This window comes from Lathyrus oleraceus, chromosome 3 (genome assembly GCF_024323335.1).
Source record: "Lathyrus oleraceus cultivar Zhongwan6 chromosome 3, CAAS_Psat_ZW6_1.0, whole genome shotgun sequence".
Classification (NCBI taxonomy): Eukaryota; Viridiplantae; Streptophyta; class Magnoliopsida; order Fabales; family Fabaceae; genus Lathyrus; species Lathyrus oleraceus.
Window position 1 is genome coordinate 257705403 of NC_066581.1, and position 24533 is coordinate 257729935.

The following is a 24533-nucleotide window of genomic DNA, read 5'->3' on the forward strand; positions in this document are numbered from 1 at the left end:
GCCAAGAAGAACAAAAGCACCCTTGGAAGGCAAATATCCCATAAACCATTTGTATAGCAACTGAGTGCAACATCGAATCAATCCCCCACGCCTCTTCTCGTTCCTGTTGTGGACCGAGTAATAGACATCTCCGATCAAGGTAGGGATGGGATTCCTCTGAACAAACAAACGGATGGCATTAATATCCACGAAGCTCTTCTGATTAGGAAACAAAATGATCCCATAGATGCCCGCAACAATCAAAGCACAGACAGCTTTCCAGTTACCCAACTCAGCATGCTCCTTAGCCTTAGCTTCTAGGAAACTCAGATGAAAACCAGGCAACTTCCCCTTCTCTTTCAGACTCCCCTTAACCATCTCCAGACTCAAATAAAGAGCACGGGAAATTCCACCCATATCAGGCTCTTCCTTAGTAGCATAGAAAGGAATCTGATTTCTGATCTGAATGCCCAAGATACCAGCATAGTCCTCCATCAAAGGCCCTAGTAAGTAATCTGGGAAGACAAAACACCTCAAACCAGGATCATAGAACTGGAGAATAGTACGAATGGCGCTCCTGTCTCTGTCAGTGAGTCTGAAAACCATCTTCAGAATACCCCCATACATCTCACGAAACATCCCCACATGGTCGGGTGTAATCAAAGATATCATATCCTTCAGCACACTGATCTCTGGGTCAAAGAAGCTGTAGACAACATCGTCCTTCATACCGGGCCTCATATCTGAACAAGGAGTCTCTCAACCAGGATCTCGATCAAAAATGTCCCTGCATATGGATAAACATGTGTTAGATGCAGGTAAATGTAAAATGCGATGATGCTGATGAATGAATGCAATGCATTGTGCCATCCTCCAAGTCATCTAAACATCTGTTGCGCTGAAACCTGATCTCTGAACTGATCACAACTATCTGAGGTACTGAGCAATCATAAGTCCAACTCAAGGGTTCCGAAATAAACGGAAATGAAAGATACATCACCATCATCATCAGACAATCTCTGAACAAATATCCACAACAAACTCTGAATCGGCCCGGGGAATCCTGAAATAAACGGATCCCCACTGATAAATAACACAGACAACACTCCGGCGTCTCTGAAACAAAGGTCCATAAATCCGACTTATAAATAGGACTCTGATTAACGGAACCAATAGTCACCATCAAAGTCACCAACTGAACATGCATCTGAAAGAATCACCCTCCCCTCACGTGTAAATTCTAATCAGGTCATCCTAAGGCGGATAATAGTCTCGACAATCGGGCAGAGATACTCAATGGGTTTGCCCTTTCGGGTGTGCCATTGTAGCTCCCTTGAGATCGTCTAAACCAAAGATCCGGGAAAGATCGGTCACCGAAGTCAATAGCTCAAAAGAGGTAACCCAACCAAAGTGGAAAACCCCACTGAGGAAGAGCACTCTCAGATGAACCTCGTCCGGCTTGTGGTATGTCACGTCGCAACAGCATGCCCAACCAGCATGTGAGGAACGTGAGACCACACTAATCCTAGGTGTATACTCGGGCCTGGGTTTTAGCCCCACTCAGAACACCCACCCCAAACAGAGGAACCACTTGCACAGAGGACAACACGATGATAGTATGATGCATGCAAATATTCATGCAAATATATACACAACAGAATAATAATAAATGCAATAAATAGAGCAACAAAAGCAACCTAAACTATCCTATAACGCTAGGAGAGACTCGCTTAGGGAAGATGGACCAGCGATAGGTCAACTTCTAAAGTCCCCAGCAGAGTCGCCAGCTGTCGCATCCGCGAAAAACAACCGGCGGGCTGAAATAAAAACAACACAGAGCCGCCACCGTGCGTTATTTATCCCAAAAGAGGGAAAGGAAACGCTCGAAGTAAACCTGGAAAGGAAATGGTCTCGCGACCAAAGAGAATGGGATCGGGAGTCGGTTATACGAAGGGAATGTATTAACACCCCTACGCATCCGTCGTACTCGACGGGATCCACGCTCTAAAAGATAGAAAAGGTTGCTAAAACAAACATCACACACACACACACACTGCAAACAACACCGGTGGGAGAAGAGGGGATAGGGCTCGCTAGGATATCGCATCTTATGCCTATGTATCTCGTCTGGAACGAGAATCAGAGCTACCGTAGTTCGGCTCACGCACGCCAAACAAAACAAACACACAAGCAGAAAGGCAAACATGGAACCCGAACGCCAATTGCTGGACTTACATCAGCTTCCGAACCAAACAAACCCACACTGGAAACCAGATGCCACTTGATGGACTTATACCGGACTCCAAGCACACAACAATAGGATACGGACTGCCAATCGCTGGGCTTATGTCCATCTCCTAACACACTCAAGAAAAGAAAAACAACAAGCTACTAAGGAGTCGGGAACTCGAGCCTAGCAACTGTCAAGCAAACACACACAAAAAGAAAAAGAGTGCCCGGAGAGATCTCGTGCGACATCCTGCCTACGTACCTCATCTGGTATGAGGATCAGGGCAACGTAGTTCCCCTGAACAGGGGAGAAAGACTAGCCTAACCAGATACAAAGGGAGACACAACTAGGGAGACTATGACTCGAGCCTAGATGTTATCATGCATATCATCCCTAAGTTAAGGTTGCTATCTAACTTGCTCAGGCAGCAAGCTAATCCTAACCAGGCAAAGCAAAGTATGCAAGCATAATCAAAACAAAGCAAACATTCACAATTAGCACACACTATATCCAGACAAAGTGGGCTCAAACAAAGAGTTAGGCTGCAAAAGCAAACCAACTGTATCAGGTGATGTTAGCTCTTAACCCTAACATTGAGAGTTAGGGTGAAGCCAGATGAAATGGGAGTGAGGGGTGTGCCTCACAGCTCTTATCCCTGGCCAAGGAGAGCTTCAGACAAAGAAGTGTGAGTTCAGAAAGTGGGAACTCTTCTACACTTATGACACTGACTCAACTGTACAACTGTACAAGGATCTTGGGTTAGTGTCCACAATGCATCAACATCAGTTGTGTGAGCAGAGGGACGACTCAACAGAATAGCAGGAGATGGATTGCACATCTCTTGTGTCTGCCAATTGCCTTAATCAAGGTCTTTTCCTGCTTGGGGACAAAAATAAACAAACACAGGCATTGCCTCTTAAGGAGGACTTCAGACAGGTGCCTGGCCAAGTAACAGGCCAGGTCTTCCAGACTACATGGAGAAAAGAAATTCTACCTCAATTGGTTAACACAACCAAGCAGCAGCACAAGCAAGTTCAAAATGAACTATAGCAACTAAGGTACCTGAAATCAATCCAACATAATCAGTATACCAGACAAGCAAAAGTCAAACAGAAAATTACAAGTCCACAGCACAAACAGATAACAAGCATCAATGCACAAAGGTGCAAGCCACAAGGCCTAAGCATAAGTCTCAATGCCTACAAAACAAACTCAAAGTTAGTCATAAACAAGCAATAAACCAATCCTAATTGAGTGCACATCATCAAGCATAAGCAATTGTACTCTTTAACCTGAAACAAAGCTCAAATGTGAGAACACAAACCACTAGTACAAGACTAGGGTCAAAATAGGATCAATAAGTCAAAACAGAACATGAAACTTATCCAAAATCAAGATTAATCAAATAAGAATCAAATCCAATTGGTCTCATGTTCATATCATCAACCATTATCATTTCATGAGGCAAGGAGTACAAAGCATGCAATTTAGAACCTCAAAGGACCAAGCAGAAAGATCCAATTCAAATCAACTCACAAACAATTCAATAAATTCCCAAAAAATTCATGTTTAAACAGAATTCATCAAAGGATCATCACACCAAATTTCAGGCCATTTGGACAATGGGAAGCAAGTCAATTAAATTCCCCAAGTCAAAGAAAGTTCAAACAAGTTCATACAAAGCACAATATCATGCATCAACTTCAAGCAAGCACAAAACAGAGTAGGAATATGATAAATGCACCAAACCAAAACCAAGATACACTTCAAGATGTCTAGAATCACTCCACAAAATTTCAAGTCCATCCAATACATATCCAGAATTTCACAAAACATTTAAGATTATGACTCACAAAAAGTCCACATTTGGTCAAACAGAAAGGAAATTCTCAAACAAATTGGAAATGCACTCAAAAATTCCACAAAAATTCACATGTGAACCTAACATCCCCAAGCATCATCATGCAAAAATTAAGCTCAATTCAAGTTCATATGGCATGGCAAATAAAATCAGGAAGTAGGACAAAAAATGGTGTGACACAAATTGTCACACCTCTAAAGATCATAGCATATCTCACAATCCAGAAACTCAAAAATCACAAACCACATACCAAAATGCTCCTTAAGGTATCTAGAATATGCATACAAAATTTCAGGAATTTCCAATTAAGCATCATCATTTCATGATCAAAATACCAAGCAATATGCATGAAAGAACACACCTAAACAAACCCTAGGCCATTCCAAAAACCACACGTGCACAATTTCCACAAAAATCACAAAAAAAACTAGAGATTACAAGGATCATGGTGAAAAAAATTTCAGTTAATTTGGACAATTAGTTTGTGAGTTATGAATTTTTAATGTGTGAAAAAAATAAAAAAATGAATGGAGAGGCATGGTGAAATGTATGTAGCATATGATGAAAAATAAATGTCAAAAATGTGGAAATGTCATGGCCAGGACTCGAAGCCTGGTCCAATTCAAAAATCCTGGCGCGCTAACACCAAACAACAAGAACAGTAGCGCCACTTTGGATCAAAACATGAAATCTGGAAAATATTTCAAGCTTCATACACGCGTTCATACCTTCATACACTCATGAACAATTTCTCACCAAATCACACAAACCTTATATCAATGGAAAGGTCTCACAACGTACATCATGAATCCATAATTATTTTGACCTAATTCTTGCTAATCTAAGAGAATCGTAGAGGAACATAATCACATGTGAAACTTCCAATTAATGTAACTCATTCATTTCTTGATGAAAATTCACGATTCAAAGTGCAGATTAACCTACGTGGAAGGATCTACAAGAAGCACTCATCAATTGCATGAATCATTAAATTCGAAAACTCACCTTCTTGGAATTGCAGATGTTAAAACGCGTGTTCTAGGCCTTGTAACATGAAAACAGAACTTCTATGATGATGTGGAAGATGAATGAAGGCAATGCTTTAGCTCAATTACGCACGATCTTGATGAAATCTCCATTTGTCATTGTTGCACCTCACTTTAACAGTCCACGATTTGGCTTGATAGTGATGAAATCTTGCTTCAATTAGCTTCCAAAATGCATGTAGATGATGAATTGATCGAAGGCAAGGCAAAAAGAATGAAGAAAATTGATGAAACAAGTTGAGAGAAAAATGTAAAAGTTTGAGATCTAGATCTAGAATTCACAATTCTGTTATGGTTAATCAGAAAACAGTTAGGATTATGTTTATATATGTGATGTTAAACATGTTGTTAATCCTAATTAGTGTAAATGCAATGGTTTAAGTGAAATCAAGTTTTGGTGCATTTTAGCATTTTGGCCAATTCACCCTTCACATGAAAATCAATGTAACAGTGCAGGTTTCTGTACCAATTCACATCAGAAATGTGGTTTCTAGGCCAATGCAAGTGGAATTATGTGAAAACAATGAATAATTTTCAAAATGACCTTTTTTCCCTCCAAATTCAAATTAAGTCCACTTGAAAAATGCACTTTTCGTGTGATGATTTTTGATGAAATGTGATGATGGATTATGATAGAGGACATCAAAAGAAACTTGCTTAAAAAAACCTCACTTCATTTGGCCTTGTGAATCAAAAGTTATGCACCTTTGAAGTTCAACTTTTTTGGACAGTGATTTGATCATAACTTGCCAACCACAAATGATAAATTCATGTTCTTGGACTTTTTGGAAAGGTGAGAGCAAGATCTACAACTTCCATGTTGGACAAAATTTCATTTGAAGCATTTTTGGACATGTAATTCTAAGGAGAAAACCTTTTCATTTTTGGCAATTTTCAATTACAAGTCACTTTATATTTTTGGAAAGTTTTCATCTGACTTTATTTTCTTCATTCTTGATGTTTGAAATGTCAAATGAAACTTGTTTGGACATGAATGAAGTGTCTCTAACCCTCTCCCACCTCCAAATCCATGAATTCAGGCACAGTTGACCACAGTTGACTTTTGTTGACTGATAGATGAATTGGCCATGCATTGATGATCTTGAGCTTCAAACTCCTGATGAAATAGCTCAATGATGAAACCCTAACTTCCATAAGCTCAATATAACCATATGATGATCCATATATCCATTTAAAACCTCATCTCCTTCACAAGCCCTGACTGGCCCAATACAACTGATTAGGGTTGACCAGAGGTCAAAACCCTAATCTCAAGGCATCTGATCAAGCATAAGGAATCTCTTGGTGATGACAAGACCATGATGATGATGATGATGTACCATTTCTACCAAGATGAAGCTCAATCCCCTTGAGGAACCATGAAACCCTAATTGATGCACAACCCTCAGATGGCTAATGATCAGTCCAATGAAACCCTCAGCTTGCACCTCTTAACCTCTTCATCCTCTGATCAAGACCTAGGAGGATGACTTGCTCAATGTAGCCATATGATATGCAATCTGTTAATGAATAATGACCTAAGGAATGAAATGCAATATGTTAAGCTAGTCCCAAGAGAGGAGGGCAAATTTTGAGGTGTGACAGTTCTGTTTACAGATGTCAAAGAGGATGTCTGATATGGTGCACATGTGGTGTTGTTGAAGCAGATGTCAGAATGACATTCTGGCTGGTACAAGTGCTGGAGTTACAATAGCTGTTATGATCATGGAGACTGTTTGTTGTGTGCACAGATTTAGAGGGAGAAGGAGTACCCTTGTGCATTTGCGTGTCTTACTAGTTGCATCCATAACTAGTAATTCTGTTTGTTGCACAGATTTAGGGGGAGGAGAAGTACCCTTGTGCATGTGTGTATTACTAGTAGCCATAGTTAGTAATTGTGTTGCTTCTGCTGCTGATTAAACTACTGTTATGTTGTTTAATTACTGATAGTTTACCTTGTGAACAAAAAGGACAGATATATATTTTAGCCAAAATTTGCCAAAGGGGGAGTTTGTTGATTCTAAGTGTTGGCAACAATTTTGGTAAAACAAAGAGTGTTCACAAGATGTTATGTGTGATGTCTTAACATGAGATATCCTATGTACCTGCTGGAGTTCAAGAACATGTGCATGCAAGATTGTTTCAGAATGCCACATACAATGCCATGGCTTTTGATATTGGATGTACCTGCTGGAGCTTAAATGAAAGGCATGTTCATGCAGGATTGTTTCAGATGACATACACAAGGTCATGACATCTGATATGGATGTACCTGCTGGAAGTTATAAAAGGAATTATTGGATTATGCAGGATTTTTCCAGGATGTCAGACCCGATGTCATGACATCCTGTACACAGAATATTCAGTATGAATGTCTGGTGTTTTGTGATTGCACAATTAGTGGCAATCTTTGGATGATTGAAGATATGATTAGCTGGCGCTGACAATCATGGATTACAACTAGATTTACTTATTTTCCAAGGAGATCTAACCAGCTGTTATAAAAAGATTTGATTGGAAAATAGATTTAGGGTTTTCAAGATGTCCAAGCCCAGCTGGATGCTTATATAAAAAGGGACTTAGAAAACCTGTTTGAACACACAACCAATACTGAGCGAAATATAGAGAGAGAGCTAGGGTTTGTGTCTGTTTAGTCGTGAGACTTGTAAGTCATTCAAGTCATCCATTGATGATTGAATTGGACTGATTTATGGTTGTAATTTGTCACTCTAAAGCTGTTAAGCAAGAGTGTGTGTCTTCTTGATCAAAGCTGTGAAGCAAGATCAAGAGTGTGTCTTCTTGATTGAAACTGTGAAGTAAAATCAAGAGTGTGTAATTGAAAAGTATTTTCTTTTCACAAGGGATGGTTGTTTAAAATCACTGGTGTATGATTGTAGGGAAGTGAGTGGGTTCTCATATCTAAGAGTGCTTAGGTAGAAATTGCATGGGTAGAGATTAGGTGAGAAAGACTGTAACTTGTTGAAGTGTACGGAGAGTCTTTGAACTAATTCTATTTTAGTGAATTTCCTTCCTGGCTTGGTAGCCCCCAGACGTAGGTGAGTTGCACCGAACTGGGTTAACAATTGCTTGTGTTATTTGCTTTACCATTATGTATTTTTTTTATCCATTGTGTGTTAACAAATATTAGTGTCGTGACATTACCTTCGACATTTTATATCTGATACCAGAATTTCACTTCATATTTATGAATCAAGGCAAGTGCCTTGGTTTCTTTGACTTGGGCATTTCCTTTGTGAATCGTCCTCAGAGAATCAAATATTGACTTTGCAGTATCTCTTTTGGTGATCTTTTCATACTCAGTGTATGAAATGGTGTTAAGCAAGAAGGTTTTAGCTTTGTATGGATTTTTATAATCTTTATTTTGTTGTTCTGCCATCACTCTTCTTTCTATTTTGTTTCGACTAACATCAACAAGGTGTATGTAGTTATCAACTACCATATCCTATATATCTATGTTATGACCTAGAAAGAAGTTTTATATTCTATCTTTCTAGCAATCAAATCCTTCTCCATCAAAAACACGAGGTTTAATGTTATAGTGATCTATATCATTTACATGAGCAACTGGTGGTGGGAGAGCAACCATTGTGTTTCACAAACTGGATCTTTATCTAACACAGTTAAGTGTTTGATAATCTTATCAAGACCAGAACTAGACTCTGATACCAATTGAAGGTGACAAGAAACAAAAGAAGGGGGAGGGGTGAATTAGGTTTCTAAGATCAAAACTTTTTCAACCTAACACAATCAAACAGTAAACAACGAACAAAAATAAATGACATGATTATTTTTATACGTGTTCATTGTTAACTAAGCTACCTCCAATCCACCCGCCAATGTGATTTTTTGTTACCAACAAAGACTTAATCCACTATAAGCAACCTGATTACAGATACACAAAGACTATCCATCAATGTCTTCTCGAGTAATTATGACTAAACCTTAGTCACTGAAGGAATACAAATGAGATTACAAAAATGTGTTTACAAAATTGCTTTTAAGAAAGCAGACTAACACAAGTTTTAGTACAATGAATTTATCACACAATAACAAACAAAAGCTATGCGTGTTTCTATTCTCTATACACAATAATATTCAGTTCAACAAAAGAGTTGTGTATTGTCACGTAAATTAGGAGCTTGTCCAATCTTCCAAGTGTCCTTTATATAGGCAGTGAAAAGATCTATTGGAGAGTAGAATTGGAATACCAAAATGCAGTTGTAGCCTTGCATAATGAGAGGCAAAATGGTATAATAATATAATCCTTAGCTCATAAAATCAACATAATGGAAGAAATATTTGATCTTGTATTGTGTATTATTTTTCTTACGCAAAACCTTTTGATCTTATCTTATAATCTTCAGAGGCTCATGAATAAATTATGTTGAAGCATGTTTAGAAGGATCAAGAGACTGGTTGAGAGAATCTTCAGAACCTTGGTCTTCAGAATCTTGACATAGTTCCTTAGAACCTGGTCTCCAGAGTCTTAATAACTTAAGAGCGCATAATCTTGAAGGCTTGACAATCCTTCAGAGACTCTTCTATTAGAGTCACAATTATAAGCTTTAGCACAAACGTTCATCAGAACCATTGTCTAAGAGCATTCCAGAACTTGACATAATATTGTAAAACACTTTTGTATCTCTTCAAAGTCAAAGTGTGTTAAGTCCAGAATCAGATGATGACCCATGCCAAATATTCAGAATCAAAACCTGTTAGTAAAAGCTATACATTAGACAAAGCCATTATGGTACAAAATTATTCTATAAGAAACAATGTATTATTATCATTAAAACTAAATGCCAGATGTAGAATCAAATCTTGTTCTTACAATGTGTTCCAAAGAATAAATACATATGAATCTTAACACTTCATTATAGACATGCCTGGTAGCATGACCTAGATACAAAGGTAACAACGATAAGTCATGAGACCCTTCTCCAAACCCCTAGGATGCCTCAACATGTATCAGTGGGGCTTTCTAGACATTAAGTGGTGACACCTTCCTCATATGAAAAGACGAAAGAGAAGATGAATGAGTCATAGAAGTTGATGCGTCAACATCAAATGAACTAGAACCGAATGATGCCTTAGAGGGCTAGGCTTTTTCCCTCCAAACCTATGCATGTTACGACACTCTATCGTACCTCAATCTAGATTGATTATCATCCACAATGCCTATAATTAAACCGCATGAACATTAGCTAGATGAAACACAATGAAAATAAAGACAAACAATGTTGACAAAATAAATACGAAAATGCATTTCTGAATTTCCGAAACATTAAATTATGATCAAATACAGAAGTGCATTTTCGTATTAACTTGGAACTCAGAAAAACACGAAAATGACAGAAATGCATGGAAATCCAACATGTTCAAAATGCATTGCTCATCTAAACTACCTATCAAACACATTGCTCAGTTAATAAATCTATATAAATTACGTATTACACAACTTAATGCCTAATTTCTACAAATGTATAGAGATATAAAAAATGTATAGAGGAATAAAAAACTTATCAAATGTGAGTTTGATGATGAGCTCTTTGATTAATTGGATGTTAAGAGTAAAAATTTGAAAGTGAGTTGAGAGAGTTTGAGAGTGTTTAAGAGAGTCTAAGACAAGAAAAGTGAAATTAGTAAAGAGAAAAGTATGACTTTTATTTGATTAAAAATGTATATGGAAGTGTATCTCTGTAAATAATATCCGGATACATTTCCATATTATTTTTTGACATAATATTAGAATATGACTTAAAAACAAATGAATAATGGCTGATTGTATTCAAAAATGTATTTCCGGATGGTTTTGGTTTTTCATAGGGAAGCCTTAGGGTGGGAGTTCTTCTTTTGTAAAGTAGGCCATGAAAATATAACCCAAGCTAACAAAAAAATCAAGGCCCATTTCGTCCGTGGAAGCCACACATATTTTTGTTTCGAAAAAAACACACACACAAAGAACAGCAAGAAGCAAGGAAGAGCAAGAGATGGAAACAACCAACAAAGAGGAACCAGAAATCTCCAAACTAGATTTCAATGATTCCGACATCGAATACATCAGCTACGGTGGCGAACACCACCTCCCTCTCATCATGAACCTCGTCGACGAAGAACTCAGCGAACCATACTCCATCTTCACTTATCGTTACTTCGTCTATCTATGGCCTCATCTTTCTTTCCTGGTTCCAAATTTCTCATCTTTTCACTTTTTTTATTTCTCCATCCTTTCTCAATTTGTCGCTAATCACTTCAATTTTGATAGTTTTTCTGTGGTTGGTTTGTTTTAGGCGTTTCATAAGGGTAGATGTGTGGGTACGGTGGTTTGTAAAATGGGGGAACATCGTAACACTTTTAGAGGATACATTGCTATGCTTGTTGTTATTAAACCCTACAGAGGAAGAGGCATTGGTAAACTCACTTGTTATTTGAGGGTTTATGTGATGTGATTATGATTGTTGAATTTTGGGTTTTGATTGGTTTTATGCAGCTACAGAACTTGTTACTAGGTCTATCAAAGCGATGATGGAATCTGGTTGTGATGAGGTATGTATAATAATTCTATGTAATTACCAATTCTGAGACGTTATTGGGTTAGCTTGTTTCGTAAGAATTTATAGGAAAATAGAGTTGAAATAGTTTTAATTTCTAAATGTTTTTAGTTTCTTTGTAATTTTGAACTTGAAAGATTAGTTTGTTTGTCTGAATATAAACTTGAAAGATTAGTTGGTTGGTATGAAAAACTTGAAAATGAAACGTTGTGAAAGTTTATTGTATTCTTTGTATCGAAAGTTCGGAGGATGGGAATGGCTGTTTTGTTAGTCAGTATCCAATAGGCAATCTGGGGTTTTGCCGTGCAGCCATTTCCACCAGATGGGGTCGGTTACAAGATCAAACAACGATATAATATACTATTTAAAGATAAATCCCTCTTATACGTGTAGTGTTCCTTGACCACTTTCTACCTCTAACTATTGGATTTTCTTCTTCTCAAATGCATTTCTTGTTCGTGTTTCTATGGGTCTTCGTGTATGTCCTGATCACCGAAGGCGAGACTATCATATTCTTCACTATAGTATCTCCTTGACTTTGTCTGTGATGTTTCCGTCCCTGATTCTACCGTGTCTTGTCTAATTGTTTGTCTTCTCGCTCATAACATTTTTATCTATTCAATAATGAGTTTGCCCGATATTCAATTTCATTTAACATTCCATGTAACCTTGAGTGGTACTTTTCAATGAAAAATTTAACATGAAACACAATTCCTTTTTATGCAACCTGCATGAAAGGCTCAAGATACAGAAACCATGAGATTTTTATACAAAACAGTATTCAAATACAATAACAGTAGAAAATAAAGAGAAACACAAACGGTAGATGGAAATATGAACTTTATTTATGGTAATAAGAGATTACAGATGAAAAACGTTCCTTCTGCCACAGAACCTTGCTTCTATAAAGAGAATAACCCTCTATTCATAACGGACATATATTTTCCCCAAAACACCCGTTCATAAACCCAATCCCACCATCATTCTTCTGTAGTTTTGAGTCTTTTGATCTGTCAATTTATCCGTTGATATTGAACCCGTCACGCTCTTTTTATATATTTGTGAACCTATCTTGTGATTTGTTTGTTTGACTTTCAAATGAGTTGCTATGGTATTTTTGTTTTCTGGATCTATGAACTCATCATTGTTTAATTTATTGATTCTTGCTTCAATTTTGTTAGCGTGTTTGCTTTATTGCTGTTATAATGTTGAGTATTTACTAAACATGTAGTAAATTGTGTTCAGGTTTTATGGTAGATGTTCAAAATTAAAACATGATTCGTATTGAGTAAACACTTATAAGTCATCGAGTTTGAGTCTAAGTGATTTTACAAGTTCTTATAGACCCTTGAGCTTGACAACCTTGTCCCCCAGTACCGAATATTATCAACCCTTTCTTTAATTTTTTTATACGGATTATCTTTATATGTTTTACCATCTATCTTATCACATAAACCCTGATCTTATGTTATAGGTTACATTGGAAGCAGAGGTCACAAATAAAGGAGCACTTGCGTTGTATGGTCGCCTTGGCTTTATCAGGGCTAAACGTCTCTTTCACTACTATTTGAATGGAGTCGATGCTTTCCGTCTCAAACTTCTATTTCCTCGTCCAGAGTTGCACACGCAATACGGGAGTCACGCGCATAGTGATCACAGGGATTCGCAAATTCTTGAATGATTGATTCCATACATTATAATATGTGCTTTTAACAAAAACAACTTTTTGAGCTCATTGATTTATAAACTCTGATGCTATGTTATGGTGCATCAGTTTTTTGTGTGTCTAGTTTTGGTAGGTTATGTACATTTTTGTTATTTGCATTTCACTTTTCTTTAACGTTGGATGTTGTAAAATATAAGAGAAATTGTAAAAACAATTATCTTCCAAATCACAGTTGATGTGAACCGTAATGAGATAAATTTTTGACAACAATACAATTCAAATATTTTACACATTAAACATGAATGTAATTGATTTAACATCTAAAATTATACGTACAATGATATGAGCAACAGGCAAATAAAACAGATTTAACATCTAAAGTTACAGTTACTATGATATGAGCAAAAGACAAATAAAACAATGTTGTTTCTGAAAATACTAATAAACACTTCCAAAAAAATATAATAGTAATTGTCTTCTATTTCATCATGAGCCATTTGAATGATTGTTATAAAATAAAAGAAAAATCCTTGAACTTATAAAAATAGATAAGAAAATTAGAAAATCTAAGTTGACATGTAAAATGAATTCGAAAGTTTATACATATGATATTTGAAAAATAAGGAAATAGAACTTAGGAAGTTTAAAGGAGTATATTTATCTATTAAAAATGAGATTAAAGATAGTGCACTGTGTAAAATATTTTTACACTATCAGTGCATAGTCTTTTTTCTCATTAAATATTATAAAAAAATTGTTTGAACATAATGATATTATGGACTTAAATGTACTTTTAATCCTCTGACTTTTGAAAATATTTTTTTTATTCTCTTATTTTGATGTTTTTTAAACTTTTAGTCCATCCATTTCAAAATTCATTTTTTTTGTCTTCAACTTTATTTTTTCGGTTGACTCCCTTCAATTTTGTAGACGTGCAAGTATTATTAGAATAAAAAATATTTTTAATGAGTTAAAAATGATGACTAAGATAATGTATTAATTAATAATTTTTTTACATAATTATTTAATTATTAATAATTTTAATTAAGTAGTTTAAATTTTATTTGAAAATTAATTAATCCAAAATTTAAAAGATGTTTTTACTGGTAAGCCATGTCTTTAAAAAAATGAGATTTCTTAATGCACCATATATGTTTCTCAGTCACCATGTGAAAATTTTAAAATGTCCATAGATTTTAGAAATGCATCTCCGAACGCATCCAATCCTGATTGAACGTTAGAATATTTCGGAAATGCATCTCTATAATAATGTCGATGATACATTTCCGTAAAGTATCAGCACATAATGAATCATAAGTTATTTATTATTTACGTGTATTCAGATGAAGATTTATTAGCGTTATGTACCATGTTATGTGACGCGATATAAATCATAAAATCGATATACAAATAATTACGTACATAAATTCAGACGGTCCAAAAATGTCATATATAAATAAAGATCAATAAATGGCAACACAATCGAGAAAAATAATAAAGTAGCATGATGTCAAAATAGAATACAATCCATAGTAATACTACTATATACTAATACACTACTGTGTATGTCGAAATACATCGCCTCTTCCTCCTCTGCCTGCTTTGCCTCCTCGACTATCAATCCCCATGTCCTTCGGCGCTGTCTTCGATACACCAATGCCCTATGTGCCTCCGTCATGATGGCATATAAGACTCGCCTCACTAAAACCCATCAGGGAAGATACCTCTGTCAATGTCTGCCTGCGTAATCTCCACAATGCAACAACATCTAGGTAAGATATCTTCAACATGATCAAACTGTGTGTGCTCCTCCTCTAGTATCTCTTGATGAGTTGACCTCAACGGATCTCCTGGAGCAGCATGCACCATGTAAGAATGTGACACCCTGAAGTGCCATCTGATATACCCTTCAACATAGCTTCAGTCGCTCACGGCTATGATACTCCGTGCCTCCTCCGCTACCAGTTGATCATGTTGTATGGATGTCAAATTAATTCTACTTTATATGTGATAGGGATTTCAATATGTTGCAGGAATTTATTAATTCTACTTTGTATATGTGATAGGTATTTTGATAGCAATAATCAAAAGTATTTAGTTTAAGCTATTATTTGAGGAATCATGTAAAACTGTTGATTTAAAAATGATTAATTGAAGGGTTTGATTTTTATGTGCTGCTGAATTTGGGTTTGTTTGTTAATTGATAATCTAACTCTAGTCACACACCTTAGTGAAATTAGGGCTACTATTAGTGTACCAACAAGAGCATGTATATTATATAATTATGGTTACAACTTGTCCCAAAACAAACACCATTCAAGAAGATGGTTGAATGAAGATCACCACATACTTATATATATATATATATATATATATATATATATATATATATATATATATACTAGTTCAAGCTTTCCTAAATTAGTTAGGGTTTGTCTAACTAACTTTTATAACTAGTGTAACTAATACTTTAACTAACTTTACAAGCATTATTATAAACTCTAATATCCCCCCACAAGGTAACAGTTAGACCAAGGGAACGAGTTTGAGCTTGGATTTGGAGTCATGAAAAATAGTACGAGACAAGGGCTTGATGAGCGCATCAGCCACTTGCAAAGAACCATGAATGTGTTGAATGCCAAGCTTGTTTACATCTACCTTCTCACAGACAAAGTGGATGTCAAGTTCAATATGTTTAATTATTGCATGTAGAATCAAATTATGAGCAACCATGATTGCACTAATATTGTCACATATATAGTAACGTAGATGTTTCCAGCTTGACATTCAATTATTAAAGGCGGGATTCAATCCATAGCAACTAAACAATCATATGTGTAAGTGCTCTCTACTCCGCTTTTGCACTCGAATGAGCAACTAATGATTATTTCTTGGAACTCCATGATAAGTGATTCGGACCAAGATAAGAATACGAGCCATATGTAGACCTCTGGTCATTGAGATCACTTGCCCAATCAGAGTCACTATAAGCTTTGAGAGATAGTAACTGCGTTCATACTGTTGGGAAAATAAATATGCCATGATCTGCATTTCCATTAAGATGCCAGAGGATGCGTTTGACTGCACTCCAGTGTGTCTCCAATGATTATACCATAAATTGACAAGCCTTGTTAACACTAAATGCAATGCCTGGCCGTGTTAGTGTAACATACTGAAATGCACCAACTATGGACCTTTAGTTGGTAGGATCAAACAAAATATCAGTGCAATGCCTACCGAGTTTGCATGAGCTAAGCATTAGTGTGTTAACTACATTGGATCCTACCATGTTTGCTTTGACCAATAAATCATTTATGTACTTGGTTTATGTGAGAAGTATTGCCCCATTATACTGCTCATGAACCTCAGTTTTCTAGGAAATATTGTGGCTTCCCAAGTCTCTTGAGAGCAAACTTATGATCAAGTTTTAAAATGAGATAACGAATTAGTGATGAAGAAGTACCTGTAATCAAGATATCATTAACATGCACCAAGGCATAAAGTGTAACACTTTGTTGTTGATAAGTGACGAATGAGTGGTCGCATTTACTTGAAGTGAACCCAAACTAGAGTAATGCTTGATGAGGCTTATCATACCAAACCTAGGGACTTGTTTGAGTCCATATGTAACCTTTTTGAGTTTACATGCAAGAGTGGGGTCATTTGTCACAAATCCTAGTGTTTGTTTAATGTACACCTCTTCTTGGAGATCACCATTCAAGAAGGCATTGTTAACATCTATTTGTTGAATGTTCCATTTGAAAATGAGAGCAAGTGAAAGTATGACCCTTATGGTGGTTGGCTTAACCACTATTGATAATGTTTCATGGAAATCAAACCCTTATTATTGATGAAATCCTTTATCCACAAGTTTGGCTTTGTGCTTATTGATCGATCCATCATGATTTTCCTTAACTTTGTATACCCACATACAATCTATGGCTTGCCTCTGAGGTGGAAGAAAAGTTAAGTCCCAAGTGCCATTTTAAATTACTAAGTTGAACTTAGTTTGCATAAAATTAAGCCACTCAGGACTAGCTAGAGCTTGTTCGACTGTTGTATGCTTCGAATGTGCCAGGAACACTTTGGATTTGAAGTGCCCAGTTCTGGCCCTGGTAAGCATGAAGTGGTTGTTGATAGGTGAATGTGGTGGTATTGGTTGACTGTGAAGTGAAGGATACAAAGACTCAATGGTTTAATAAATATATTTGAAAATGGAAGAGTTTGTATCCTGGGGTGTCTTATTGGTCAAATCATCATCAGGCCTGAATTGATTTGGCTCAGGGGTAGTACTTAAGGGTGATTGATTGATGTCTTATTGTGTAAAGTAATGTAGTATAACTGACTCAAGAGAATCTCCAGTGGACATAATTACATCATTGTAAGAACCGTTAGGTATTAGTGAGCTTGAGGTTGTAGGTATAGGCTGGGCCTGCTGTGGTGGTATAGAGTCAGGTTGAAGACTAGTAGTTATATGTGTAGCTTCAGGCGAGTCATTTGAATTTTGGTTATGAGATGCGGGGTCTGATGCTTGGATGGATGGAATGGGACATTGTACATGAAAAGAACGATTGAGACAAGGCATATGTGATTTATGAGACTTAGTTATATTTGTGACTGGTTGAGTTTGTAGGCTCAAGTAGGGAAATTCTTCTTCATTAAATTTGACATCCTTTGAGATGAAAATTCTACCATCCTTGTTCATGCATTTGTGGAACTTGTGTGTAGGAGAGATGCCTAAATAAACACACTTGGTGCTTCTTAAATCCAGTATGTGTTAATTATAGGGCCTTAAGTATGGATAGCACGAGCAGCCAAATACTTTGAGCTTCAAGTAACTAGGTTGCTTGTCATACAAGGAAATATATAGAGAAGAGAAACTAGAATGAGCTGATGCATGCAAGAAATTGATGAGATAGACTACAATGGTGAAGTTATGGTCCTATAGACAAGAGGTAAGGATGCATGAGCCAAGAGAGTTAATCCCATTCCAACAATTTGTATGTGCTTTCTTTCCACTGTTCCATTTTGGTGTGATGCATGAGGACAAATGAGTATGTGAATGACGCCTAATTCATCAAGAAACTTTATGAATGGACTAAATTATCCACCAATATCTGACTATATGGCCTTTAGTTTTGAGTTGAATTGAGTTGTGACATAGTTCATGAACATCTTAAAGGCATGAAGTGCATGAATTTTCTTCTTCGGCATGTAAATCCACGCGTACATCCTCTAGAGGATTTGGGGGATGTTCCCCATAAATCTAAGTGAAGACATATCCTTCTTGTCCATGGGAAATATGACTTTACATACTAAGTCTCTAGTAACAAAGCTTTTCTCCTTAACTTTCTTGTTATAAGCTTTATCCACTCTTTTCTTTTGCCTCATAAAAATATCTAAGGCTACTAACTTATGTTCATCTATATCAATCAGTTTGTCCAACATTATACCCCAATAATATTCTATGGGCATTTCAAAGTGTCTTTGAATTCTTACTGACTGAAGATGTATCTCTACATCGTCGTGTCCATAAGTAAGTCTGGAGGGTGTCGAATTGGTTGACTCTTTTGCAGAGCTTCGACAAGCTCATAACACCTGGTCTAATGTTATATTCTAATTCTTTGGCTTTTGATATACATGATTTTTGTCAAGCTAATTATCATCTTATTTGTCGCTTCGACCTGGCCATTTGCTTGGGCATAATATAACGTCGAGGTTAACAACCTGAATCCAACTTCTACGGCGAATTATGCCATCTTTCGACATGTGAATATTGATCCTTGATCTGTAGTGATCGTTTCAGGTATTCCAAATCTGTATATGATATGATGCTGGATAAAAGTTATCACGACATCTTGGTTGACATTAGATATGGGTATAGCCTCGATCCACTTAGTGAAATAATCTATTCCCACCAAGATATATCTATGACCTTTCGATGATGAGGGCTTAATCTCACATATTACGTCTAAAGCCCACCCTCTAAAAGACCACGATTTGACTATGGAGTGCAATTCACTTGCAGGGACATGTTGGATCCCTGAGTACTTTTGGCACTCTTGATATCCTGTGGCAAAATTTATGCAATCTTTCAGTATAGTTGGCCAATACACTCCTAGTCGAAATAACAACCATTTTTTGATGGGAACCACATGATCCTCCGTGAACCTCCGAGATTTCTAAGTATGCCTCACTTTCTCCCAAACACTTAAGCAAAACTCCCTTTGGGGTTTTCTTGAATATCTCATTCCCCATCACTATGTAACTTAAAGCTCTATACTTTATCTTCCGCTCTGTCATCCTTGTAGGATTTAACAGGTATTCGACAATGAGTTTTCGCCAATTATTACTCAGCATGGAGTCAATGGCCAAAACTTCGGAAGTTCCAAAATTTTGAAAATTTTCATGATTTTTCAAACTTTATAGTTCTATCTCCTTTACCCCCAAAGTTTTGACGTTGACAACATCTCTGTTGGGTATTCATTGGAGATTAACTTTTCCTTAACTTTGACAAATTCTCTAAGTTTTCCTTAGACAATGTGTACCCCGACGTGATCTGAGCCAACTCATTGGCTTCTTTGTTTTCTATACGGGGTATGTGATCGAGAGTCACATTGTCGAAACGTTTTAGCAAAGAGTTTTCCGTGATAAAATATATTGTAAAGTGCTCCTTGATGCATTTGTATTCTTTTCTCAACTGCTTGATGACAAGCTCAGAATCTCCTTTAATTTTGACATCTTTTCCCCCCAAGTCTAGTAATGTTTGGATTCCCGTTATAAAGGCTTCATATTTAGCCTCATTGTTGGAATACTCTCCTTTCATTTTAAACATAAACTTGGTGGGAATATCTTCTAGAGAAATTATAAGGATTCCTACTCCTGTGCCATCTTTATGGCGGGAGCCATCAAAATACAATTTCCAGGGCTTTGTCGCGGCATAATTTTGATTCGCTTCGGCTACAGAGTGGTCGACAATAAAGTCGACAACAATTTGTCCCTTAACAACTTTTACAGGACAATATATTAAAGAGTACTCAGTAAGGACTAATGCCCACTTTCCTATTTGACGATGCAGGATAAGTTTCAATAACATGCGTTTAATTATATCGTAATGGCAAAATATTTGTACATCGATAAGTTTGATATAATGCTTTAGCTTTGTACATGAGAAATATAAACATAAGCACAATTTATCTATGTCATTATGTCTAGTTTATGCGTCATTTAGAACCCTACTAAGGTAATACACGTCTCTTTTGACGCCATTTTCGTCCTCTTGGGCTAACATATTCCAATTGAAGAACTTGACGCATATATGTACAACTTCATGGACTTGCTCCTTATTGGTGGTAGCAGGATGAAAGGCTTTATCAAATATGCCTTGATTTCTTCAAAAGTCTTCTGGTGTTTGTCATCCCATCTGAATTCGTCTTCCTTCTTTAGTCGAAGCAATGGTGAAAAAGTATGAGTCTTTCCACTTAGATTTAAGATGAAACTTCTTAAGAAGTTGATCTTTCCCAATAACGACTGCAATTGTTTCTTCATCGAATGTGGCTTAGTGTCTAAGATGGCCTTTGTCTTGTTCTCATTGATTTCAATTCCTTTTTGTGAATGACAAAGCCCAAGAAGTCACCTGCTTGAACACAAAAAACACACTTTAATGGATTCATTTTTAATCCATATTTCCTCATCCTTTCAAAGGATTGTAGACGATGGCCAAGGTGGACATTTCCTATTAATTACTATATCATCGATGTAGACTTGCATAAACATGTCTATGAAGTCATGAAACATAGAATTCATGGCTCTTTGGTAGGTTGCCCCGACATTTTCAAACCAAAGGGCATTACAACCCACTCATATGTTCCTAATGCATCAGGGCATCGAAAGGAAGTGTTTGGTATATCCTTTTCAGCTATGAAGATATGGTTGTACCCTGAATACCCATCCAACAAACTTAAGTATTCATGGCATGTGCATAATTAACCAACATTTCTGCCACTGGCATAGGATATTCATCCTCAGGTGTAACACTATTCAAATCTCTAAAGTCTATGCAAACTCTAAGAGTTCTATTCTTTTTTATTACAAGAACGATATTAGCTAACCATTCGACATGCCTGGCCGTTCGAATGAACTTGATCTTGAGAAGCCTTTCGACCTCTTGTTTGATCTTGGACATAATCTCTGGAGCGAACCTTCTGGGCTATTGCTTTACTGGCTTTTTCCCTGGTCGAATTGGTAAACGATGTTCCATCATACCTTGACTCAGTCCTGGCATTTCGTCATAGTCCCATGCAAAGCAATCCTTAAACTCCTTCAACAGTTTGACAACATCTTTCTTCAGATGGTATTTGACTTTAGTGATGATATAGGTAGGCCTATTGATGCCCCTATCTCCGAGATCAACCTCTTATATAGGATCTTGTGCATGCATCTTCATATAAAATTTTGTTGGGTCCTTTTCGAACTCCAAAGGCTCATCATCATAGATGCAGTCGAGCATCCAACTTTCTGAAGTTGTTTCTTGTCCCATTGGGCCATCTCCAGAAGTTTCAGGCTTCAAAAGTCCCATGGCCTCTGGTGCCATGTTTTGACAAAACTCAGCCTTAAAGGTTGCTTTTAATTTATTTTCATCCATATAGGCCAAAATTCTGACCATGGTACTTGGCTCAATCATTGGGCTCATCAACCATAGTCCACCCTATTGGTGGAATCTCCCCATCTGCACTTTCACCAGGATCTTCCTGATCCCACAGGAAACCATGGTTAGGATGGAGGTTTAACGAATACGTCGCACCCTTTATTAGAATATAGGTATCAGACGTAGGGTAACATGGGGGTATTTTAGCCAAGTTCCTCTCAAAGTCATTTCGGTTGACTTATCTAGCATTTTCCAGATAATAACTTTTATCTGCCTCAACATTTTCAACAACCCCATATAGTCTCCAAATAGTTATTCTATAATGCAAAGTCGATGGCATTGTACAATGCCATGTATCCACTCACTTCCTATGAGCATATTATAGTTGGCCTTAGAAGGTATGACCATAACCAACATTGACCTAGTTACCGATCCTACAGATAAGTCGAACTGGATGACTCCCAAGATGTAGCTAACCTTCCATTCCTATTTGGATAGCATGATGTTGTGTTGTTGTAAATCGAAATAACTTTTTCCAATCTTCATGAGCAATGAATGCGATATCAAATTCACTGTCGCTCCTTTGTTGATGAAAACTTTGATGATGTGGATTCCCTCAATTTTTTCCATATTGAACAAAGGTTTCAGATGGTATGTCATTCCTAGGTCAGTTTTTTCAAACATAGTTGTCCTCTCTTCGACCACGCCATTAAAAGGTGATGGTAAAGTTGGTTCTTCCCCCTCTGGGGTTGCTGTACACAATGGTATCTCTGGAAGTGGCCTTTTGTTGGCTATTTTTTCGACTCCCTTTCCAGTAGGAGGCTGAGTCAGAGTCTTCAGCACTAAGGCCTCCCTTTGGGCCTTCTTATTCCTATGATGACGCCTCCACTGCATCCTGGTCACAGGTTTTTTCCCTTTATAACCTTTGGGAACATGTGCTATGTTACCAATGGCCTTTGCCTTCAACTAGCTAGAAAGAGCCACTTTAGGGTTGATTTCGGTCCACTTGGGTTGACCACCACCCCTATATCCAATAGGTTTTACCAATACATCCCTGGGTACGTTTGCAACAGGTTTATAGGTCTTTCGACCCTGCTGAGTGAAAACCTTGTGGTACGTGTCAATCTTATGTGGAACACCAACATCATCATAACTTTCTTGGTCGAGATCCCTCAATCTTCAGAGCAACCTCTTCATCAAACACTACACTGTAATGAGGGCATATCATTGTCCTTGAGTGCAAAATCTTGCACCTTTGCAAGAAGTCGACCAGATTTTCCTCATTGTCTGGATAGACTGCCTCATCAAGTCAGCATCTTTTGAGGAACCTGCATTTGATCCCTTCTTTGTCGATCCATCAGTAGCATCGACCATCATGAATTCGAAAGGCTCGGCATAATTCGCCTCCTCCGCCTACAATGGGTTAGTATCCACTTGCATTTTGAGGTTTTGTTTTTCTCTCCGAACTGCAGCCTTCCCTCTTTCAGAGCTTTTTGAACCAAATCCCTGAAAATAATACACTGTGAGGTTTTATGACCAAGAAAGTTATGATACTTACAAAATCCCCTCTTTTTTCTTTGTTCTAAAGGGATTATCTTTGAATCTGGTGGTACTATTATTTTCCCATTAGAAACTAGTAAATCAAATTTTTTATCATACTTTGTAATGTCGAATGTATAAGTCTTAGTAACGAACTTATCATTATTTACCGGTTCAACAGGATTTTTACCATTTGAGGGTTTCAAAAATTACACTTATACAGGGGTCCTGGCTTTAACTCAGCCATATTTATTTCCCCTTCGGTGACACACTCATCACTCATGTCGGAGGAATAGTCTTCCCTTCCTATATAAGCTATTTTCTCTTTCCTATGGAACTTATTGCTTCTAGCTTTCTCAACCTTCAACCGCTCAACTCGTCGAACTCTATTGGCCAGTTGGACCATATCCCTCAAATATTGGGTATCTAATTTCTTTCTAATAGAATAGTCTAGGCCACTAACGGCCATTTCGACCAATTCATGCTTTGGGACTTGGGTGAAACACCCCACCTTGAGCAATATAAAACTATTGAGGTATTCGTCTATAAACTCGTGAATATTTCTTTTCACACTGGCCAGTTCTTTCAAGCTTATCTTTGATTGACCCATGTAAAACTGTTCATGAAAGATTTTTTCCAATTGACTCCAAGTGTGTATGGAATTTGGAGGTAGCGTCATAAACAATGTAAACACATTCTTCGCTAGCAACGAGGGAAAATATTTCATTTTCAGGTTCTCGTTATTCACCATGTCGCCCGCCTTACTTTGGTATCTGGCGACATGTTCCACAATGGACTCATTGGTCTCACCAGAGAACTTGATGAATTTAGGGACACGAAAAATGGGTCTATGCAAACCCATATTGAACCCATTTTGTGCCATAATCACTTCGACAATGGCAACTATATTGTTTTGTCCTACGATATTATTTCATTGGACATTTCTTAGTACATGGTCAACATTGTGATTCCTCTACACTATAATGGGCCTAG

General features: G+C 37.1%; 1 protein-coding gene across 1 annotated transcript; it reads left to right on the forward strand.

The window, feature by feature from the left end:
* The first annotated feature begins 10964 nt into the window (after positions 1-10964).
* LOC127126744 (N-alpha-acetyltransferase MAK3) lies at positions 10965-13629 on the forward strand. The gene is made up of 4 exons (XM_051055731.1): positions 10965-11322; positions 11428-11548; positions 11628-11683; positions 13163-13629. The coding sequence occupies exons 1-4, from the start codon at positions 11128-11130 to the stop codon at positions 13367-13369; spliced, it is 579 nt and encodes a 192-aa protein (XP_050911688.1). The 5' UTR covers positions 10965-11127; the 3' UTR covers positions 13370-13629.
* The last annotated feature ends 10904 nt before the right edge of the window (positions 13630-24533 follow it).